This window comes from Macaca mulatta, chromosome 13 (assembly GCF_049350105.2).
Source record: "Macaca mulatta isolate MMU2019108-1 chromosome 13, T2T-MMU8v2.0, whole genome shotgun sequence".
Lineage (NCBI taxonomy): Eukaryota > Metazoa > Chordata > Mammalia > Primates > Cercopithecidae > Macaca > Macaca mulatta.
The window spans coordinates 55683234-55704506 of record NC_133418.1 but is presented as its reverse complement, the minus strand read 5'-3'; the positions used below and the strand labels follow the sequence as shown (position 1 = coordinate 55704506).

The 21273-nt window shown below is 40.9% G+C and overlaps 1 protein-coding gene and 1 long non-coding RNA gene across 2 annotated transcripts in view; one reads left to right on the top strand and one right to left on the bottom strand.

Annotated features, from left to right (window-relative positions):
- The window catches only part of LOC144333758 (uncharacterized), a 63267-nt gene extending 43023 nt beyond the window's left edge, over positions 1–20244 (bottom strand). Inside the window, exons 1-2 of the long non-coding RNA XR_013402751.1 lie at positions 20010–20244; positions 4189–4301 (exon numbers count right to left, since the gene is read on the bottom strand). This is a non-coding gene — a long non-coding RNA (uncharacterized LOC144333758). The remainder of the gene's footprint in view (positions 1–4188; positions 4302–20009) is intronic.
- ANTXR1 (ANTXR cell adhesion molecule 1) overlaps positions 1–21273 on the top strand; it is a 238567-nt gene that overhangs the window by 51304 nt on the left and 165990 nt on the right. Inside the window, exons 4-8 of the mRNA XM_002799283.4 lie at positions 6716–6797; positions 7758–7791; positions 9574–9653; positions 12128–12196; positions 13939–14019. Of these exons, the coding sequence (XP_002799329.3) occupies positions 6716–6797; positions 7758–7791; positions 9574–9653; positions 12128–12196; positions 13939–14019 (346 nt within the window). The remainder of the gene's footprint in view (positions 1–6715; positions 6798–7757; positions 7792–9573; positions 9654–12127; positions 12197–13938; positions 14020–21273) is intronic.

Sequence of the window (21273 nt, the reverse complement as noted above, 5' to 3'; positions counted from 1 at the left end):
TCAATGCAAAATAATATAGGAAAGGAGAAACAAAGAACAGAAGTGACCATTAGAAAGCAAATAGCAGGATAGCAAGATGGTAGACTCAAACCCAACCATGCCAAGACTTACATTAAATATAAAATGAACTAAAGATTCCAGATAAAAGGCAGAGAATGTCACACTGGCTAAAGAAGCAAGATCCAGCATATCATTGATCTATTACTGCATAAAATATACCCCAAATATTACAGCTTGAAACAATAATTTCTTATGCTGATTTCACCTGGACTTATTTATGCAGCTTATATATAGGATCAGCTGGGAATTAGGCTCAGCTGGGAAATATAATGCATCTGGAACAGCTGAAGATCTCTCTCTCAATATGGTCCTTCCTTCTCAAGGAGTTGAAAAGACCAGGTTTTCCCTCATGGTGGCTGCAACAGTCCAACAAAACAAACTCTAATATTCATGTGCTAATAGAGTCTTAGTTTTTGTCATATTTACAGATGTCCTGTGGCCTAAAGCAAGTTACATGGCTACATGCAGAGCCAGTATGGGAGGGGACCATACAGGGACCATAGAGCAGGAGGGGTAATCTTTGGGGACATTAGTATAACAGTCCACCACATACAATTATATATGGTTTACAAGAGACACTTTAAATATAAATATGGTGATAGATTAAAAGTGAAAGAATGTAAAAAGATACACTGTGCAAGCACCAATCATAAAAAGTTGTAATGGATATTAGACAAAGCCAACTTCAACATAAAAAGTATTTACTAGAGATAAAAAGTTATCGAAGAAAATCTGTGTGTCAAAGACAATCCATAGGTTAAAGAAAAATCACAAGGGAAATTAGAAAACATACCCAACAAAAAACGAAAACCCAACATATCAACATTTGTGGGATGCAGCTAACGTCACGTGCCTAGGGTAAATATAACGCTTTAAGTGTTTTCCTTAGAAAAGAAGAAAAGTTTAAATGATTTAAAACCAATGAAAAAGTAAAAAGAAAGAATTTATTAAGCTCAAAATAAGTAGGGAAAGGAAAATGATAACAACTGAATCAATAAAATTGAAAATAGACGTAGAAGACAAATAATAGAGAAAATCACAAAGCTCAAAGTTGAGTATTTGAAAAGAATAAATTGATAAACCACTGGTAAGAGTGATTTTTCTGGGCTGGGAGCAGTGGCTCACGCCTGTAATCTCAGCACTTTGGGAGGCCGAGGCGGGAGGATCACAAAGTCAGGAGATCGAGACCATCCTGGCTAACACGGTGAAAGCCCATCTCTACCAAAATTACAAAAAATTAGCCAGGTGTGGTGGCGGGCGCCTGTAGTCCCAGCTACTCAGGAGGCTGAGGTAGGAGAACCACCTGAACCTGGGAGGCAGAGGTTTCAGTGAGCTGGAGTGCCACTGCACTCCAGCCTGGGCAACAGAGCAAGACTCCATCTTAAAAAAAAAAAAGGAGTGATTTTTCTAAAAGGAGAGAAAATACAACTTACAGATAATATCAGGAAAAGGAATATTACTACAGATCCTACAAATGTTAAAATATAATATAGGAATATTATAAACAATTTTATAGAAATATATTCAACAATTATAAGGGAAATGAACAAATATCTGGGCATGTTACTGTGTATAAATTGTATTTCACTTAAAAGTACATAAGAGGAACTTTGGTTCAGCATGCATCTTGATATTAAATTAATCATGTTGGCCTATCCTTACGTAAAAGTCCCAAAGAGACTATGTTTTATATACATTGTAAACAAATGATTACAGTTGGTTGTAGAACTTAATAACTCCTAAAGTAACAGCAAAATGTCTTTAATTAATCTGTGTTCTTCTGTTCACTACACTGTTTTCTTGAATCGACAATTGGAGCCATAAGGCCATCTGGAAATGTTCCAAGAGTAGCATTAGTGGTAATAAATAGTAATAGGTGTTTACTGTATAAGTTGAGAACCAAAGCCAACAACTGCAAAGCATTTGAGAAGAGTCCATTTCCACAGAAGGAAAATGATACCAGGTGTAAACTAGATCCACAAAAACAAATGTGAAATAAAGAAAGAAGAAGGAAGACTACCAGAAATGACAAAGCTCATTTACAAGAAGACTAGGAAGTTGACAATGCAGAGCTGATGTTGGGTTATTTTTGGATGATGATGGAGGTTGTTTTTATAGAACCAAAATGTGGTAGCCACTGCAGAATCCTAAGGGAGATTTTGCAGTGGAAACCTCAGTAGAATACTCGGGATAAAGGCTTGTTGAAGCACTTCTTGACATTCTGTATGTGTCCATCTTTTATTTAAATTTTCTTTCTTTCTTTCTTTCTTTTATTTAATTTTTTAGAGACAGAGTTTTGTTCTTGTTGCCCAAACTGGAGTGCAATGGCGTGATCTTGGCTCACTGCAACCTCTGCCTCCTGGGTTTAAGTGATTCTCCTGCCTCATCCTCCCTAGTAGATGGAATTACAGGCATGCACCACCATGCCCGGCTATTTTTTTTATTTAATTTTTTTTTCTTGTGTGTTCATCTTTTAATGTTTTCATCAGCAACGTTATCAAACTGTCATAACACAACCAGAATCCCAGAAAGTAATCATGAAGAGTAGAGAAATTCCTAGAACAACAGAAAGCCCAGAAGACATTGTGACTGATTCTTCCCATCTTCTACCCCTGCAAACCAGCATAGTGCTGGGTACATGGTGTATGCTCAACAAATAGCAGTGGCCAATAATGAATGATGGGTTAATGCACCCAAACTGGAATCATTCGTTCGACAGTCACCTGCTTGATGCCAGTCATTAAGTGTAGCGGGAGTTGCAAAAGGAACACAAAACATGTGGCCTAAAACCCTTAGCTTCTAAGTAGGAACACTGGCAGACATGTGAAATCACCAAGGAAAACAGGGGCTCTGTAATAGCAGCCTGTCTTCATAGGATGCCCTGCCTCTTTCATTTCCCAGGAAGATAACATTTCACTTGGTAATAACCAAGTCCTCAGAGAGGTTCTTATCATCCCTTGAAAGATCTTTCTCCCAATGTCCTTCAGTTTCCAAGAGAAAATAAAAATAGACCCTTATTAATAGTTCTGTTGTCCCAGAACTAAAACACACCCACAATTCCTATGAAACCATCCATTTTGTTTGCTTAGATGTTGTGGGTCCTTCAAGAAGGGCAGAGGGTGGGGAGACGGGGCCATGTGTTATTTGATCTTTTGAGCAGTAAGGGCAGTATAATGGGGAGGCTGTGTTCGCCACTCGCAACTAGTGAGTTCGTATCTTGCCAGATACAAAGCATCAAGGATAAGGACATTTTCCAAAACAGCCTTTGATTGTTCTGGTACCAAAAAAAAAAAAAAAGCAAACCTTAAGAAAATACTTGTAAAGAAAGGGAAATAGGCTTAGAGAAAATACCCCAGTTCCCAGACTTTATTTGGCAGGGAAGAAATACAGTGAAGCCAAACAAATATTTCCACACCCCCAAGATGCCTTTTTGTTGTTGTTGTTGTTGTTGTTGCCCTCTTTTTAAATCTCAAGTCTTAACACAATATTCCACATTTGGTGTTACCCAAATGTCCCAGACTTCACTAGTCCATGACCAAAAATTAGATCATATTTACTTTTAATGCCCAAGCTTCTCCCACCTAACTATCAGAAATTATCCCTCTGCCCCATAGTGCCCCACAGCTATTGTGAGGGGTTCCATGGTGCCAACTCTGTGTGCTCACAAACAGACCCCAATTTTCCTATCCCAGCCTCCCCCTCATGTCCCCTTGCCACTACCTCTGCTGCTGGGACCCTCATGTAACTGCCAACCCATGGGGCAGAGCTGCCCCCTGCCAGGGGATTGCTGGTGCCATGCACTGCCCCTGGCATGGCCTTGGTGGGGGACACTGCTCTCATCTTTATCCTCCAGGATATATACTCTTTCTCATTACCAAACAACAGGCTTTGAAATTAAAGTATGCCTTTTGATGGGATTTATTGGAATATTAGAGGTAGTGTAAGAGATATAACATAGAGAATGATTTTTAACCACCACATGGGCCCAGACTTGTCAGTGACCAGATCTAGCTAATGTCCAGGTCAGGTCATGCTTGGCCTCCTTCCACATGGCCAAGCTCATCCCTGCCCCAAAATGGTTTCTTCCCAGAATGAGTAACAGTGGAGACATCCATTCCCTCCACTCACCCCTCAGTATTTGTTGAATGTCTGTTATGTTCCAGGCACTGTAGTAGGCACAGAAGATATAGTGGGGACCAAAACAGCCATGGCCCAGTCCTCAAGGAATTTAAAGTCTGAAACTGAAACAAATAAACAAAACCTGAACTAATAATTGCATAATCAAACGTTATTAGTTGTAAAATATCGTAAGTGCTATAAAGCAAAAATTGTGGGGTACCAGGAAAAAGTCTAATAGAGGAAGACAATTCAGATTAGGAAGGTCAAGTAAGACTACTCAAGTGGCTAGCAAGTGGCATTTAACTTAGTACTGAAGCCTGAATAAGAATTTGCTCCATGAAGAGCTGGTCAAATAGTGTTCCCAGGCAGCAGTGATTGCTGTTATGAAGTGCCTATTGGAGAAAGGGGCTTGGGAAGACCAGTGTGGCTGAAGGCAAGAGAGTGGGGGCACAGTGATGTGAGATGAGGCTGCACAGGGAGGCAAGAGCCATCCACATAGGCACTGGAAGGTCATGACAAGGATTTGGGATATAATCCTAGGTATAATGGGTTGCTCTTGAAGGGCTTTGAGCCAGAGAGTAAATGCCATGGTTTGATCTGTACTTTAAGGACATTCTTGCAGCCTTATGGAGAAAGAATGGAAAAGGAGGCAAGAGGCCAGTCAAAAGATAGCAGGTGACTACCCCAGTGACTAAGCAAGAGATGATGGCGGCTGGGACAATGGTGTTGGCCAAAGAGATAGAGAAGTAGTCCATTTCGAGATATGTTTGAAGTAGAACTAACAGAATGTGGTGATGGTGAGAGGAAAGAAAGTCAAGGTAGTGGATCAAGGAGGGCTTCCAGTTTCTGACTTGGGGAGCTGGGTGTGTGGTCTGATACACGGGTATTGAAAAGACAATAGTCAGTTTCTGAAGTCTGAGTTACTTGGTATTAAATATTCCACCTATGAAGCATCAGCAGCCCAGGGACAGGCACAGGCTGTTTTCAGTTTGTCTTTTAAAATCTCCAGCAGTCTGGCGATCCACCCTTACCCATGGTCTCCCTATCATATCAGTTTTAACAAAAGATACTATTTTCTTTAGAATTCTCCCTCCAAGCAATGCCAGGATAAACATGAGAGAAAAAGAGAGTATTTATCATACTGATTAAGAGCAGGGCCTCTGGGATTAAATCCCACCTGTGCCTTGCCTTGGGTAAGTTCTGTAACCTCTCTGTGACTCAGTTTTCTTATCTGTGAAATGGCAGTAACCATAGTACTACCTCAAAGAGCTGTCATAAGGCTTAAGTGGATTGATTGTATTTCATGTATTTAGACAGAGTCTGGCACCATAAGTTCTCAGAGCCGTAAGTTCCCAGTGTTAGGAATTGCCATTGCCTTTCACTGATGCAAGGTTCCCACTTCTCTAGCATTGTTCCATGCTACAGGCTGCTTTGCAGAGGAGAAAGCCTTTTTTGAGTCAGGTAGATTTGACTTCAAGTCTCCACTCTCCTACTTAACCTGTCTGAGCCCAAGTTTTCTTACCTGTAATGTGAGGACAGTAATACCCACTTTCAGTGGTTATTATGAGGATGAAATCAGAAATCTTTGGTCACTACCTTGTATGTAGCAGATGTTCAATAAATGTTAGATTTTTTCCTATTCAAAAGGAGTTTCTCTTCCTAATTTAAATAGAGCATCTCCACCCTTACTACTAAAAAGACCCCAGTAGGAAGAAGGCAAAATTTTAAACCCTTCATAGCGTTACAGTTTATGAATAAGGTATGTGAGTCAGAAATTACACTTTATTACCCTTTTTGGCACAATATGGAACTATTTAAAAGACAGGAACATGAATATAGACTTCTTACATCCCAGAGAGAATGGTCCACAAAGATTCCATTTGGCCCCCAAGTCATTTAGATTTCCCACTGCCATTTGGACTCTTTCCCAATGCCATATCCCACTTCCTCTTCCTGCCCGCACTGTCACCTTGAACAATCAAAGTAAGAAAGCACAGCCACCGGCACACAGAAAACACTCTCGGCTGTCCTGGAAAGCGGAGATTCCTTGGGCTTTTATTTTCCGTTGCCTTTGGCACACCCATGCAGTGGCAGTTTGCTGTGGACGCCACCCTCTCCCACCTGCGTCCTTGCGGTGGCCTTTCCCTGGGTTCTTGGTTCTCACCTCTTTCTGGCTCACATGAGCCATTTGCATTGTTGCCTGAGTTGCTGTGTGTCCCATCAGGAGCAGCATTTAAAGACTCATTTCCAGTGTAGAAGGAAAACACTGTCTGTGTTAAGGGAAAGGAAAGTGTTTACAAGCAGATGGAGATTCCTGCAGAAGAGTCTTTCCCTTAATCCTTGAAATCTCCCTCATCCTGTGCTATGGCTGACCCCGAATGGATAATATAAAGGCCTTCCCTTTGATAGGCTTTTGGGGAATTACTGGGACTATACAGCAGTATCCACGGAGGTAAGAAGAAGACCAGTACATATGACTACAACAGCAAAGTAAAAAATGCTCAAATAAGACTAACAGAGTGTCTTTGGATTTCAGAGAACAAATCCGTCAAGGCCTAGAAGAACTCCAGAAAGTTCTGCCAGGAGGAGACACTTACATGCATGAAGGATTTGAAAGGGTAATTTTAAAACAACTTTAAATCCAAATATAAAGCGTGATATTGAAATATCAACATGGGGAGACTGATGAGATAAGGCACATATATTAAGAGGGCTGAATAGCACCCAATAGCAAGAGAGTACATTTTCTTCCCATAAGCTTGTACACGGATAACTCTAGCCAAAAGAACTAAACATATGGATTCCCTTCCTCCTTCCCTGACCCTGATGAATGGTTTGTTAGTTAATGGTTGGCTAGCAGTCACAAATTCACGCCACACACAAGTCCGGCCATTCCAAAAATGTCCTTTGTTGGATGTCAGCTTCAGTGATTGAGGCAGAATTTCAGGGACTTCAGCTTTAAGGGAAACAAGTACTAGGCCATAAGGAATAAGACATCGATCCATGTTGACAACTATAGCTGTCTGTCACTTAACAAGGATTTCAACAAAATGCCTTGTTAGGCAATTTTGTCATTGTGACATCACCGTGTGTACTTACACAAATCTAGATAGTATAGCCTATTATACACCTAGGCTATATGGTATAGCCTATTGCCCCTACGCTACAAACCTATACAGCATGTTACCCTACTGTACATTGTAGGCAACTGTAACACTAATGATATTTGTTTCTAAACATAGAAATGGTAATGCATTGAACTACAGTGTTACCACAGCTAAGATATCACTAGGTGACTGGAATTTTTCAGTTGTTATAACCTTCGGGGACCACTGCCATATTTGTAGTCTGTCCTTGACTAAAACATTGCTATGCAGCACATGACTGTATACTACTTAAATGAGAGGTAACTTTACACAGATATCAGCCACTGATAATTGAGCAAAGCCTGGGTGAATTACATAAGAAATCAAGACTGAATTGGCTGCATATTCAATAACAGAGCCCATTATCCACTATGGTTTTTGGAGTGGCAAACAGTGGTTATAAGTCTAATGGCTCTTTCATATGTTTTTCAGGCCAGTGAGCAGATTTATTATGAAAACAGACAAGGTAAGACTATAGTATGAACTACCATTATGAATTATTTAACTTTTTCCGTGTTTGTTACTGAAAAAGTGCTTCAGTCATTTCATGTTTCAAAAGACATGTATGATATTATCTGTAATTCTTAGATACACATTTCATCACAAACAAGGAATGCATAGAAAAGTGGCATGTATTGGGTCAAATTCCACTGTCTTGTTGATGCCACGAAAAGTTATATAAAAGTAATTAAGATCCCATTATGGCCACAGTCTAATTCCCATTAACAGTTTTGCATGTTGAAATCATTAAATTAGTAAATACCTGCATAAGTTAGTAAAGTCTTGGATTTTTATGTAAAATTTGATTTTCTTGTCCTTCTCTGAGCTCCAAGCCTCTTCCTTACCGTGACTGGACATAACATTAAGATCAAGGTACCAGTTTGATATCGCATGAACAGAAAACCAAACACCGCATGTTCTCATTCATAGATGGGAACTGAACAATGAGAACACTTGGACACAGGAAGGGGAACATCACACACCGGGGCCTATTGTGGGGATGGGGGAGGGGGAAGGGATAGCATTAGGAAATATACCTAATGTAAATGAGGAGTTAATGGGTACAGCACACCAACATGGCACATGTATACATATGTAACAAACCTGCACGTTGTGCACATGTGCTCTAGAACTTAAAGTATAATTTAAAAAAAAAAAAGAAAAAAGAAAAGTAAAGAAGCAGGCTAAGTCCTGCAGCAGAGCCCATGGATCAGCAAGAATTGTTCACCATACAGGGACTTCCTGCAGGTAATAGAATATTCCTACTGGAGTGATATTTGCCATATATGCTTGTGGTCCTGAGTTAGAATGTCTAACTTGAGTACTAATTGAGCAGAAATGTCAACCCTCTTGGAATAGAGTAACATCTGGGTCTTGCTAAATCCTATTAAACTAATTATTGTGTAGAAAAAAAAAGATACCAGTTTGATTTAAACTTTCCTATATTTAAATGAAAAAAACTGCATAAAATATACTTAGTAGAGTGCCTAGCACATAGAAATTTTTATTATTATTTTAGCTATTATTACTACAGTGTCTTTCGTGAGTAGCATTTCTGTATCTCAGTCAAATCTCTTAAAAAAGAGATTCAATATTACACTAGAGATTTTCCTCCCAGGCCTGTAGAAGTGTCCATTTCTTGTTGCATCCTAAACTGCAACAAACAGAACAGACTCAATATCAATACCAAATCTTGCTAATGTAAATCAACCATGAACATTGATATGAGAAGCCTAAAAATCACTGAAAGAATTTTAGTAGGTTTTGCCAACTGCTATAATTCTTCCAGTCAACTTGGAAATCAGGATGACTATTACTTTCACCAAACTGTCTTCAAGGGATGGTGTATGTGGTCCATTACAGCAGGTGAGAAGGACTCCTGAACAGCCCAGGTGGGAGTTTGCTCACAGCTTGGGCAACAGTTATGTGTCTGCTAACAGAAAATAATCACACTTGATTCACCGGTGCTACTCCCAAATGTTGGTTTAGTGACCATTTCACCAGGTTTGGCCATTCTTTGAGATGAGGCTGAGAAATGCAAAAGCAAAACCTATTGCCCCTAAAGTCTGTCCCCATGGAGGGTCCTTCTTCATGCTGGAGTTGCTTCCAGGCCCAAAAGAAAAGTTGGCGATCCTCATAATATTGACTTTGGGTGGTTGAACTCATAAGAGGTCGAATCCTGGGACTGAGAGGGTGTTTCCCTGGGTGGGGCAGGGTGGACTGAGCCGGTCTGTATTGTGTTAAACAGGATACAGGACAGCCAGCGTCATCATTGCCTTGACTGATGGAGAACTCCATGAAGATCTCTTTTTCTATTCAGAGAGGGAGGTAAGCAACGGCCTAAACATATCCGTGGAACAGGGCTTCTCCTTTCTAAAATGGGCCGCACTCTCTCTACTCAGGTAATAGGGTTTCTTTGCAAATCCCCTGAATTAAATAGTTTCATATGTAGAAATAATAATAATAATTTGTGTTCTACAAGTGAATTTTCATGTCTTACACATGGCAAATGTTTTCCCCTTTCAAAATTTTTGCATATTACTCTGTTTTGAAGGATTCAAAATATCTACCCTGCCTTTATTGATGGCATTATATTGCTGTAACAGTTTTTAAATACTGTATATCACTTACAAACAAATAAACATTGATAGAATTTTTCCTTATATTTTCTACTAAAACAGGAGGAAGGGAAAGAATTACTTGAAATATGTAAGAGCCAATCTTGTCAGACTGTATTAATCATTGAGATTTTCACTCTAAGAACTGAAGTTAAACAGCAGTTGGTAGCAAAGTTAAATTATCATCTCTCCTTTAATAGTTCCTTTTTTTCCTTTTCTTTGTGTTCTCAAAAATTATTCCTCAAGGCAAGTGGAAAAATTCTCTCAATGAAGATTTTACCTTGTGTAAATAGACTTAGAAAAAGAAGTTTGCTGATGAATTGAAAACTGATGTTTATACTTAAGAAACTCTTTCAAGTTTCACATTTGAGCTATATGCATATTTAGTATAAAAGGAAGCAAGTTAACCATAGAAATGTATTGAAACCACCATAGCCTTATTAGTGACAAAGGGTCATTCAGGCCCAAGGTAGAAAGAAACAGCATCCTAGAGATGCAAGCTCTAGAAGAGGAGTTAACGGTAGCATCACACTTTCCTCAAGCTCTTAACAACTGTTTACTTTAAATTCAGCTCTTTCTGCAAACATGAATTATATATTCATTTATTTATTCAGTGTTAACTGAGAGCTTGGCATATACTTGACCATTTGCTAGAAACTAGAGGCACAGAGGTGAGTGAGACACAGCTGCTGCCCTCATGAGTCTTACCATGAAATAATGGTCAGCCTTTGGAAGCCACCACTGGCAGAGGACTTAGGGAAATTATGTAGGTAAACTCTCCTCCCACTAGTACAAAAAGTAACTCTAACGAGGAACTACAAAAGGTAATAGGACAGACATTCCCTGAGCATTTGGAAAATAATACATCTCTGTATTTGAAAGTAGAAACTCACTATGTGATGGGAAGGCAGGATGGCTTGTTTGGGTGCCAAATAACAGTCAAATAAAGTAAAAACCCTAATAAGGAAAGAAATGAAACTAAAATAAATGATGGGGTGTCAGAGGCTTAAGATAGGGGTTAGTGGAAAGGAATTTTAGGTATGGCACATACAAACTTGGGAAAATATTCAGAGTGCCAATAGAAGGAGACCTTCTGAAAAAAAAAAAGATAAAGCACAAGATATAAAGAAATTGAACTTTTCCCTTCTTGACAATTCTATATAAAGTCCAACTGGAGGAGAAGAATCACAGAGTTGTTGCAAATAAGGTTGGGGCTACACTGAGTCTAAAAGTTTATTTTATCCCCAAAAAGCAGGGAAATTTCTAACATGAAGGAAAAAAAGACATATGGTTTTTGTCCTTTCTAGAATTCAGTGTTAAACAGAAGTGGATTTGAGTACTAAGAAAGGGAAAAAAATAACACAATCAAAATAAATATGCATATATTGAGCACTCACTGTATGTTTGCTATCAGTTATTAAGCACCCACTGTATGTGCCAAGGATTTCCAATTTTTTTTCCATTCTGAAACACAGGAGAATCTGGAAATCAGATTATCAGAGGCTTTAATAAATCAAATATTGAAATTGAGCCAAAATCTGGGTATTATTCATTATGTTGCTATCCCAGTGCTTAATTGTAGAGATCATGGATTTAGCTATTCAAATATGGACTACAATTTCCATTAAACCACCTTATTCTGTAGGAATGAAAAAGGCTTTATTCACAAAATGTGCTGACATTCATGAGTATCTATGTGGTTCTAGCCTTGTGTGAGGAGCTCCGTAAATGTTCTCATTTAATCCCCAAAACACTATACAGAGCAAAACCAGGGGTCAAACTCAACTATTTCAAGTTCCAAAGGCCCCATTCTTTTATGATATCGTGCCCCCATTACAAAGAAACGTATGTCAGTAAAAATCCATCAAAGGAATAGAAAAGGTAATCATTTCCCCAGAATATTTAACTTAGCCTGCAGTTTTCCCTTCCTCCCTTCATCTTTCAAAGCCCTTCATCAAGACTCTACTCTAGTGGGTCTTTTCAGGTCCAGCATGTGTTATGTTAGAATGTGATGTCCACTGAAGTCTGAGCTTCTTGGGGACAGGGATTGCCTTCTCCAATATGGCACCTAGCACATGGTAGGTGCTCATTAAATACCTCATCATTGAAGTTAGTCAGGTAGCTCCAAGATGAGTTCATTTGTCACTGCTTCTCTTTCTAATGTCCTTTCTTTCCTTTTCCCAGGCTAATAGGTCTCGAGATCTTGGTGCCATTGTTTACTGCGTTGGTGTGAAAGATTTCAATGAGACACAGGTATGGTCATGGATTTCCTCAGGTTTGGAGCATACTGAGCTTGTGAATGATGAAGAATGTGTTCAGTGCAGAGGGCAGATCAATGGAATAAATACCCCTGAAATAGGTTATTTTTCTAGAAATGCTAAACAGGAAGGAATTACTGGTTGTATAAGGAAAATGAACTCATTTGCTGATGCTCTTGAGGTCTTCAACAGAGACCATCAAGGCAGCATCTTTCTTGGCAAACATTAAATTGCCAGAATGTCAAAAGGTATCTGAATTAACTTGGAAAACTTGTTTTTTTTCTGTTTGTGTTTTGAGACAGGGTCTCACTCTGTCACCCAGCCTGGGGTACAATGAGCTGTCTCAGCCCACTACAGCCTCTGCCTCCCAGGCTTAAGTGATGCTCCTGCCTCAGTCTCCTGATTAGCTGGGTCTACCAGTGCACATCCTGAGTAGCTGGGACTACAGACGCACACCACAACACTTGGCTATTTTTTTAAATTTTTTGTGGAGGTAAAGCCTCACTGTATTGCTCAGGCTGGTCTCTAACTCCTGGGCTCAAGTGATCCTCCCAATGTGGCCTCCTAAAGTGTTGAGGTTATAGGCATGAGCCACCACACCTGGCCAAATTTAATTTGACAAGTATGATTTTCTTATTCAAATAACAAATGTTCCCTTTCACCTGTGAAAAATGCAATGCATTTTCAACACAAAAATATGGAAATAATTGGACAAGTGGGCAAAAAAGTATGTATAAGTGCATATAATAAGCAAGTTGTAAAAACTTACTAACAATCTAAATACATGTTCCTCATGTAGTTCATAGTTTCTTTTTGTTTTAATGGCGTAGGAAAATGCTCATAATATATCATTAAGTGAATAAAACAGGATTACAAAGCAGTGAGAATAGTATGTGCCCACTTCTAAAATAAACATTTGTATGTTCGCATAGAAGAAGTATGAATGGTATCTATCAAATGGCTAATAAAGATAGATAGATGATAGATGAACAGACAGAAGGATTATGAGTAACCTTTGTTTTCTTTTTGTTTTAACTCTGCTGGATTTTCCTAAGTTTTTACAATGAGTAAGTATTACTTTTGCAATCAGTAAAAACAATAAAACATATTTTTTTAGAAGCCATACACACCAGCTGACACTGACTCTGTGGCAGTCACAGAACCACACAGAGATCTGGGGGCAGACAAGCCCTACATCGGCTTCTCCTGGCCCTCAGTTTCCTACTCCATAAAGCAGGAGCAACCGAACCAACTGCAAGGGCCCTTTCCTTAAGGGCAGTTTGGGTGAAAGGTGAAGGTGGCCTCACCCAACACCAAAGCTTGAATTTAAAGTTGCTCTGAAGGGGAACTTGAATCTGCTTGATTCAGATAAAGTTGCCAACAGGAATTTGGGTGAATGGGAGAAAAATGAGCCCATGGCCTGGGCCCAGATTTATAAACATATCAACCCAGGCCAAGCATTCATCAAGCTGGGCACTCTTACCTCTGCTCCCAAGGAGAAAAGTATTAAAACAAATGTAAAAGCTGGGGCCAACCCTGGGCCTGCTCCAGAGAGGCCACTGGTGAGCTTGTTATTACTGATGGCTTTTCAGGGCAGCCCCTGAGCCCAGTGAAGGCCTCATATTCCCCTGGGTTCTGAATATAACTAGAGCCTCTTAGCCCCAACGGCTTTCCTAAATTTTCCACATCCAAGCCTAACAGTCTCCCCATGTGTTTGTGTATTTGCTGTGTTCTCAGCTGGCCCGGATTGCGGACAGTAAGGATCATGTGTTTCCTGTGAATGACGGCTTTCAGGCTCTGCAAGGCATCATCCACTCAGTAAGTAGAGCTCTTGCTCTGAGACTGGACATTCAGGCACCTTCTGTCTCCAATCTGCTATTAATACCCAAATTCCATCTCTCCAAGCCTGGTGTTTTTCTGCTTGAGAGAACATCATTTCTTCCTATATCTTTGTGTCTGCCACGTCCCGTCTCTCCCTTCTGCCTTTCACACATGTCTTTTCTCAATTGTACCCTACAATGGAAAATTAACAATTGAAAGGGGCACTGCTCTGGCAGTGAGCCAAGCTTCAGGAGGCCCTCTCCGTTCTAACTGGGCAGACTGTGGCTGGTGGTTTACGCTTGACCACCTCAGCTTTCCCACTGTGACTGAACGCAAGCTGCCTTCAGAGCACTTGTAGGCTGGACTTACATCACTTGGCCATTGGATGCACTTTAGACCAGGTTGTCCATTGAAGTCATCTGCAGAGATTTAAAAAGCACTGCTACCTGGGCATCTGATCTGGGGTGCGGCCTGGACCTCAAGAGTTTTTTTAAATCTCCCCAGGTGATTTTAATGTTGAGACAAGGTTGAGAACCACTGCTTTAGAACTATAATCCCCAAATACATGGGCTCCAGTGCTGTCCAGGGTTTGCACAGTCACCAGTCCTCCTTCACACATAGGTGATTTTCTACACACCTTTTCCTGAATGGTAAACAGGACACTGGCTTCCAGGGCCTCTATTCTCCACCTCCCCCACACAGGCAAGGCCCTTGGTCCAGCTGGAATATTGGCTGCTGCTGTCTTAAAGCCTCAGCCAGCAGGTCAGTATGCGTGCTGCACCCGCAATGATGTTCAGATGCTCTGCAGCCTCCACCTTTTAGGTTTTGTGACCAGGTAGGCATCTGTGACCTTCATTGGAAGCTTACCAGCCTCCAGACTTGGGGTCCAGGATGCAAATTTGGAGCTCAGGGGGTCGCCTTCCTCTTAAGGTGTCGAGGGGGTCTTGATCCAGGGGTTACCGGCCAGGGGCTCAGCATCTGCCAACCCTCCCAGACCAACCCAGGAAACTTCCAGCATGGCTGTGCCTCCATGCTGCTCTCCCTTCAAGGTTTGCTAGGAGCTCCAGCAGAGTGGAATGCAGAGTGAGTAGTAAGAAGCTTAGAGTCTGGCAACCCAGAGTTTCACTGGCCCACATGCTTAACACTTACAGGTCCTTGGACATTTCTTGTTGGAAACAGGGACTGATGATGGCTTATATCCTTGTTTGAGGATTACAAGGATCACTGGTGAAAATTCCTAATATTTTTCCAGACACATAATAGGCACTCAAAGCATATGAATTATTGCCTTTTCTACTTCCCTTCCCCATCATATGAGGGATATTATGTCAGCTTCCCTTGATCCCCTAAACATTCTTGAATAGGCGTAAAAATCATTTGAGAATTATGTTTTCAATACCTATTCCCAAGAGATTCTATTGCATTGAGTTTCAGGTGGATCCAAGGGATCCATATATTTCAAATCTGCTTTAAAAAAAAAAAAAGGTGCCCCAGGTATGCTTTTAGAACATTGACATATCTGACCTTAAGCATACAGAATTGTGAAAAATCATCCCACCTTAGGTTGGGAATTTCTATCTTAATTATGTTCCGATGACAGTTGTTTTATTCAAGAAGTGCTTGTTTGCAAAGAATATATGCCTACTCAGACTACCTTAACCAGAAAGTGGAAATTATTGATAGCATAGAGAATTATCAGACCCAATTATTGGTCCACAGGTGAAGGACCCTTACTCTAAATCATTTCTGGGGTCACTGTGGCATACGTGACAGTGTAAGCAACAAGAACTACGATAACCATGTAAAACAACAACCCAAGGGATGCAAAACATGATTAATGGCAGGACTGGGGGCCAATCATGGATCCTTAAGAAGCTCAGAGGTGGATTACTCTGGACAGGAGTCCTCATGAGAAGGCGGGGCAGACCTGAATCATTGAAAGACCAGGGAAAGGTGATGGGTAGCACCAAAGGAAAGATATTATGACCTCAGCCTAGAGGCTGGAAGACAGAAAGGCCTATTCAGGGGTCAGTAATAATAACACCTGTCTATCTGGTGGGACAGTTTGGGTAAAGGAGTCAGGAGTAATGGAAAACAAGCCTCAACATTGGGTTGAAATCAGATTAACACGAGCCTTGAAGGGGTTTTGCCTCTAACCTACAGGCAGTGGGTGTAATTACTGAAACAAGTTAAGAAAATAATCTGATGGCAGTGCTTGTGTACATAGGAGGGAGACTGGGGATACCCAGAGACTGTAGGCCAATTAGGAGGCAATAGTCCTGCCTTAAGATGGCTAGATTCTGAAAAAGGACAACTCTTACCTGTTCAAACGTCCTCATGAGCCGTGTGCCTAACTCCACGTGTTGTTTCCCACATAGATGACGGGACTCTTTTTGTATGAATCAATCAGTGTTGTCCTTGAATACACCAGCCTTAGCAACTCACCCAAGCTCAACATGAGCCCACATGTTTGTATAACTTCCTCCATCCCCAAATGGAAATAACTGCAAAGATCTTTAAGAAATTTTAGCAAAACCATCATTCAAAATAGGAAGAAAACTAATTTGAGACTTCAGTCTCCAGACTTTCAGCTGAATGATAACATTCTTGCGAGCTTTTATCTGTGAGTTATGCTAGTGGTTTTGATCCTTCCAGTACTGGAAACCCATGTTTACGGCAGTTGTTCATTCAGAAACAGGGACAAGTAGAGAGAGCTCATCTTTCTCAAATCAGACAGAAATAATTATGGCCTAAAAGTTGGCTAAATATTTTTTAAGAAGTAGATTCATTTCCCCTTTTGGATACTGAAAAGAAAACTCTCCATTTTCCCCCCCATTTGAAGCTTCTATCCCAGCTTGTTCCCATGGATGTTGTTTTGTGGCTGGTTATTTTCTCATAATAAAGTAGGACTGGGCTTAATTATCCAAAATAAGATTGCAGAGCAGCTTCTGATAAGCTCAAATTCTTCACAAAGTTTTCTGCCCATAATGCCCATATTTTTAAACCTTAAATTAATATGCAGGGGCTAGTATTCATTTATACATCAAATACTCATTGAAAACGTTTTATGGCAGGCTCTGACCATTCAGTAAAACAACTAAAGCAGGTAGAGGTTCTGTCCTGGTAGAGTTTACAATCCAGTGGGAGAGACACATTCAAAACAAGTAAATAAATAAATATGTGGAATTAAAATTGTGATAACTGGAATAAAAGAAATAACATGGCCATGAGATTAAGAGTAAAAGGGTTGACAAAGAACCCAGGTTCCTTTGAAGAGATGAACTGAAGGACGCAATGGAGGCATCCATTGGAAGGGCATGGATAGAATGTTCTTGTCAGAGCATGGCCCAGGACAGTGCATAGGAGAATGAAAGACCAATGCTTAAAGTGAAGAATGGCAGAAGACGAAAAGAAGAAGCAGGTAGAAGCTAAATCGAAGGACAATAGGAAACTATAGCTAGATATAGAGTCTGATGGTAGAGCAATCAGGCTTGAAATCAAGACTCAGGAAATCTAGACATCATGACACTCAGAATCAATAGCATTTCGGCCTTTGAAGAAGAAAACCAACTCTGACTTGAACATGTTCTCTCTATCAGCTCCTCTACCAGGCACTTGACCACCACTCTCTGAAGAAGGATTAATTATCCCCATTTTATAGGTGAGGAAACTGAGGTGCAAGAAGGTTGGAGAAACTGCCCCCAGGTCTGCCCTCTCATAATGATGGAGTGGGGAATTTGAACTCAGCTCTGGTTCCAGAGATTCTGCTCTTTCCATGGCATTTAGCCATGAATGTCTGAGGAAATGGAAAATCACCAGTGGATTACCAGGAGCCAGTTACCCAGGGCTTGGATTCATCAAATCCCCAGATCCTCTGCTTCCTCAATCTGATGGTCATGTTTTGATCTTTTCACTGTTCTTCAATCCTGCCTCCTTCAAGAGGAAGTACTTATGTGTCAAATTTTTTCAAAACGTTCCCGCTTGTTTTCCATTTTAGTTTCTTAACTGAGAGAGATAGGAAAAGGGCAGAAGGAAATTAACAGCTGTAGAGAACTTGCCTTGGAACGAGACATTGTCCCTTTTTCCCATATAATATGATTTCATTTAAAAATCGTAACAATGCTGCAAAGTACATATTCCTATTGTGATTTTACAGATGAAGAAACTGAAGCTCAGATAACCTGCCCAAGACCACACAGCCCTAAGGGGAAAGCAGGGTTAGAACCTGCTTTTTCCTTGACTCTAGAGCCCATGATTTTTCCTACCTCTATTCTCTTAGGAAGGTAAAAATAATCAAAACCACCATTTAGTAAGTTCTTAGTATGTGCCGGGTACTGTGCAAATCATTTCACATAATCATCTCCTTGAATCTTCACAGGTACCATTTGATATAGAAATCATTACCCCATTTATAGAAGAAGATACTAAAAGTTCAGAGAGATTCACTAACTTGTCCAAGGCCACACAGCACAGTGAATAGTGATCCCGAATAGACTCAAGTCTTTCTAATGCCCACGATGTGAATGCCCACTGTGCTCTACTGAACAATGCAGGCAGGCCAGGAAGCAGCCCCATTTCTGAGAGGAAGACACTGAGGACCAAAAAAGTGAACTGGCTTGACAGAGGCAAGACCAGAATCCATGTGGCCTGATCCGAATACACTGTGGATGGGCAGGGGAGCACTTTGCCTTTTACTACCAGGTGGAGAACACCTTCAGAAATCATTACTGCCCAACAGATGAAGTACCATTGTCCTGGGAAGCTGGAGAATTGACACAGGCTGAAAGGAACATCTCCCCTTCCACACTTGCACAGGACTCTGAGCACCATGACAGTTTTCCCACTCGCTTCTGCAGAATACGGTGATAAAATTACAAGAAGTCTGGATGGTTGGAAGATTGTAGCCCTTTAAGCCAGTAACACTGTAAAGGAAGAAACTATTCCTGTGCCTTCTCATATTGTGGCTTCTTCAGGGAATTTCCACTGACCGCAACTGGTGAATTTAGCACCAGCCCTCTAGCAAAAATGTGAAGCAAAGGTCCAGCAAGGCTCCTGGGTCTTTGTTTGCCTTTTCAAAAATGCTTCAGGCAGTGAAACAGGAACCTGCATGAAAGCTGGGTTCAGATAACACTGAAATGGGTCAGCAACTTTGAATCCCAACACTTGGCCTTCTTACCACGATGCCAGCTCCTCCTCCCAGCTATCCCCACTTGGTGTGCAATTGAGGGTAGTGCTTGAAACCAAGGACACTGAAAAGGACAGCCCATAGTTGCTGGCACCAAGCCATCTCCATTTAGGAGAATTTCCCTAGGATAAATATTTAAGCCGACACTGGGCTTCCTATTAAGCAGAGTGAGTCAGCACATAGAGCTTTCTGCATGTTTGGTCAACAGTAAACAACAAGCATTGAGCAAACACACTATATTTGCAAGGATTTCTCGCAAGCTGTGGCATGACCATCCTTGCTATCGGGGAAACTGGGAGATCAACGGAACCGAGGAATCAATCTATTCCATGGTATATATAAATTTATTTTATGTATGAAAACCAGATCCTGGCTGATTTGTCCCTTCCACTCATGGGAAGCAATGTAACCCCCTAATCTGGCCCAGGCCCTAACAAAGCTGTGATAAAAGGCGAAATCTGTCTTCCAGGCTTGCCTCCCAGCTACTCTTCCAAGACCCCAGCAAGACTGCAAAGGGTTTTCCTATGATCAAAATTCATGTCACATTCCCAAAGTCCTAGAAAGTGCCTGCCTTATTGAACCAATCCCTTTTCCAGCGCTAGTAGATGGGGAGGCACATTTCAGCAGCAGCAGCTCTTCTCATAAATTAGGCAACCTCCTTCCCTTCCTTCACCCCATCTGAATCTTGTCCAAAGGCACCCTTCAGTCTTCCCATCTCTACAAAAGCCTGCCCTGCTCTCTCCTCCTCCATGAGCTCTCCCTGCCTTGGACTCCAGTAGCACCAATTGTTGAAAGCTCTTACTTGGCATGTGGGATCTGTTCCATGCCGTCCGCCATTCCTCCTGGTCACATGCTAAGTTGTGCAATCTCAAAGACTGCCCTGTGTGTCATATTTCCCATGATATCCAGCACTGTGCTTTGCATATTTATTAATTATAAAGCAACCCAGAGTACCATACAGCTTTTGTGACCCAGGGAAGACCTATACTGCACAACAAGAGGGCAGTCTGTGGCTGTTTCTTGTAAAATCCCCTCAGCCCCTCCCCTCCCCTCTCTTCCAAGATTGCGTCTGTAAAACATGGCATTCTGGGCACCATTCACATTAGCAGGCTGGGATACAAAACATAAATAGAATCAATTGTAATTTCAGTAGTGGGCAGAAAATCTTTTTTTAAAAAAATCGTTTGCCTCAGCAGTCATTAATTAGACTCAGATTTTGCAGACACTCAGGCCAGGCATTTCTCCTCCACTGTTATTTCTATTCAGCTTATTAAAAAGTCCAAATTGAACAAGAATTCCCAGAGCTTGAAGAGGCTACAAAGATTGCAGAGGGGCATGTTCAGTTAATCCTCAGATCATTCCCATTCTTCCTGCAGCCCCTCCTCCTATATCGAGGAATCTGCTGAAACCCACTGTAAAAGCAACAGCAGAATTTTAGAACGAAATCAGCTCCCAGGAAGGGCCACTCACTTTTCCAGTCTGCTCATCTTATTAAATAAACCACATTTTGGAGTTCCCAGCTCTCTGAGCTTTTCTCCTGCAAACATGAGAGGAAAGTGGTTTAGTGGGGAAACAAATGAATTTCCTCACTTTTAGAGCTTTGTTTATCCTACACTCCTTCGGATCAGATTCTCATTGAGTGTGAAACTAACAGAGTAGCATCTATTTGAGTGGGGTGCCCTCCCTCAGACAAAAACTTTGGTGTGTTTTAAGAATAAGCTTTATTGTTTAAGATACACAAACTGCTTCAAAGTGTGTTTTCTTGCATGTAAGAGTGGTATAATGTATTTGTTATAGTGTATTAGTGTACATAAAATCATATATGAATCCCAGAAATATGTGTGTATAATATTCCACATTTATATTTGTAAAGATTTTTTTTTAGAGATGTGGTCTTGCTATGTTGCCCAGGCTGGTCTCAAACTCCTAGCCCCAAGCAATTCTCTCACCTTCGCCTCCCAAAATGCTGGACTTACAGGCATGAGCCACTGCACCTGGCCATATTCCATTTTTATTTAAAGTCATACTCTATAGAACTGACGAGGATCTGGGATAACGTCCATGGT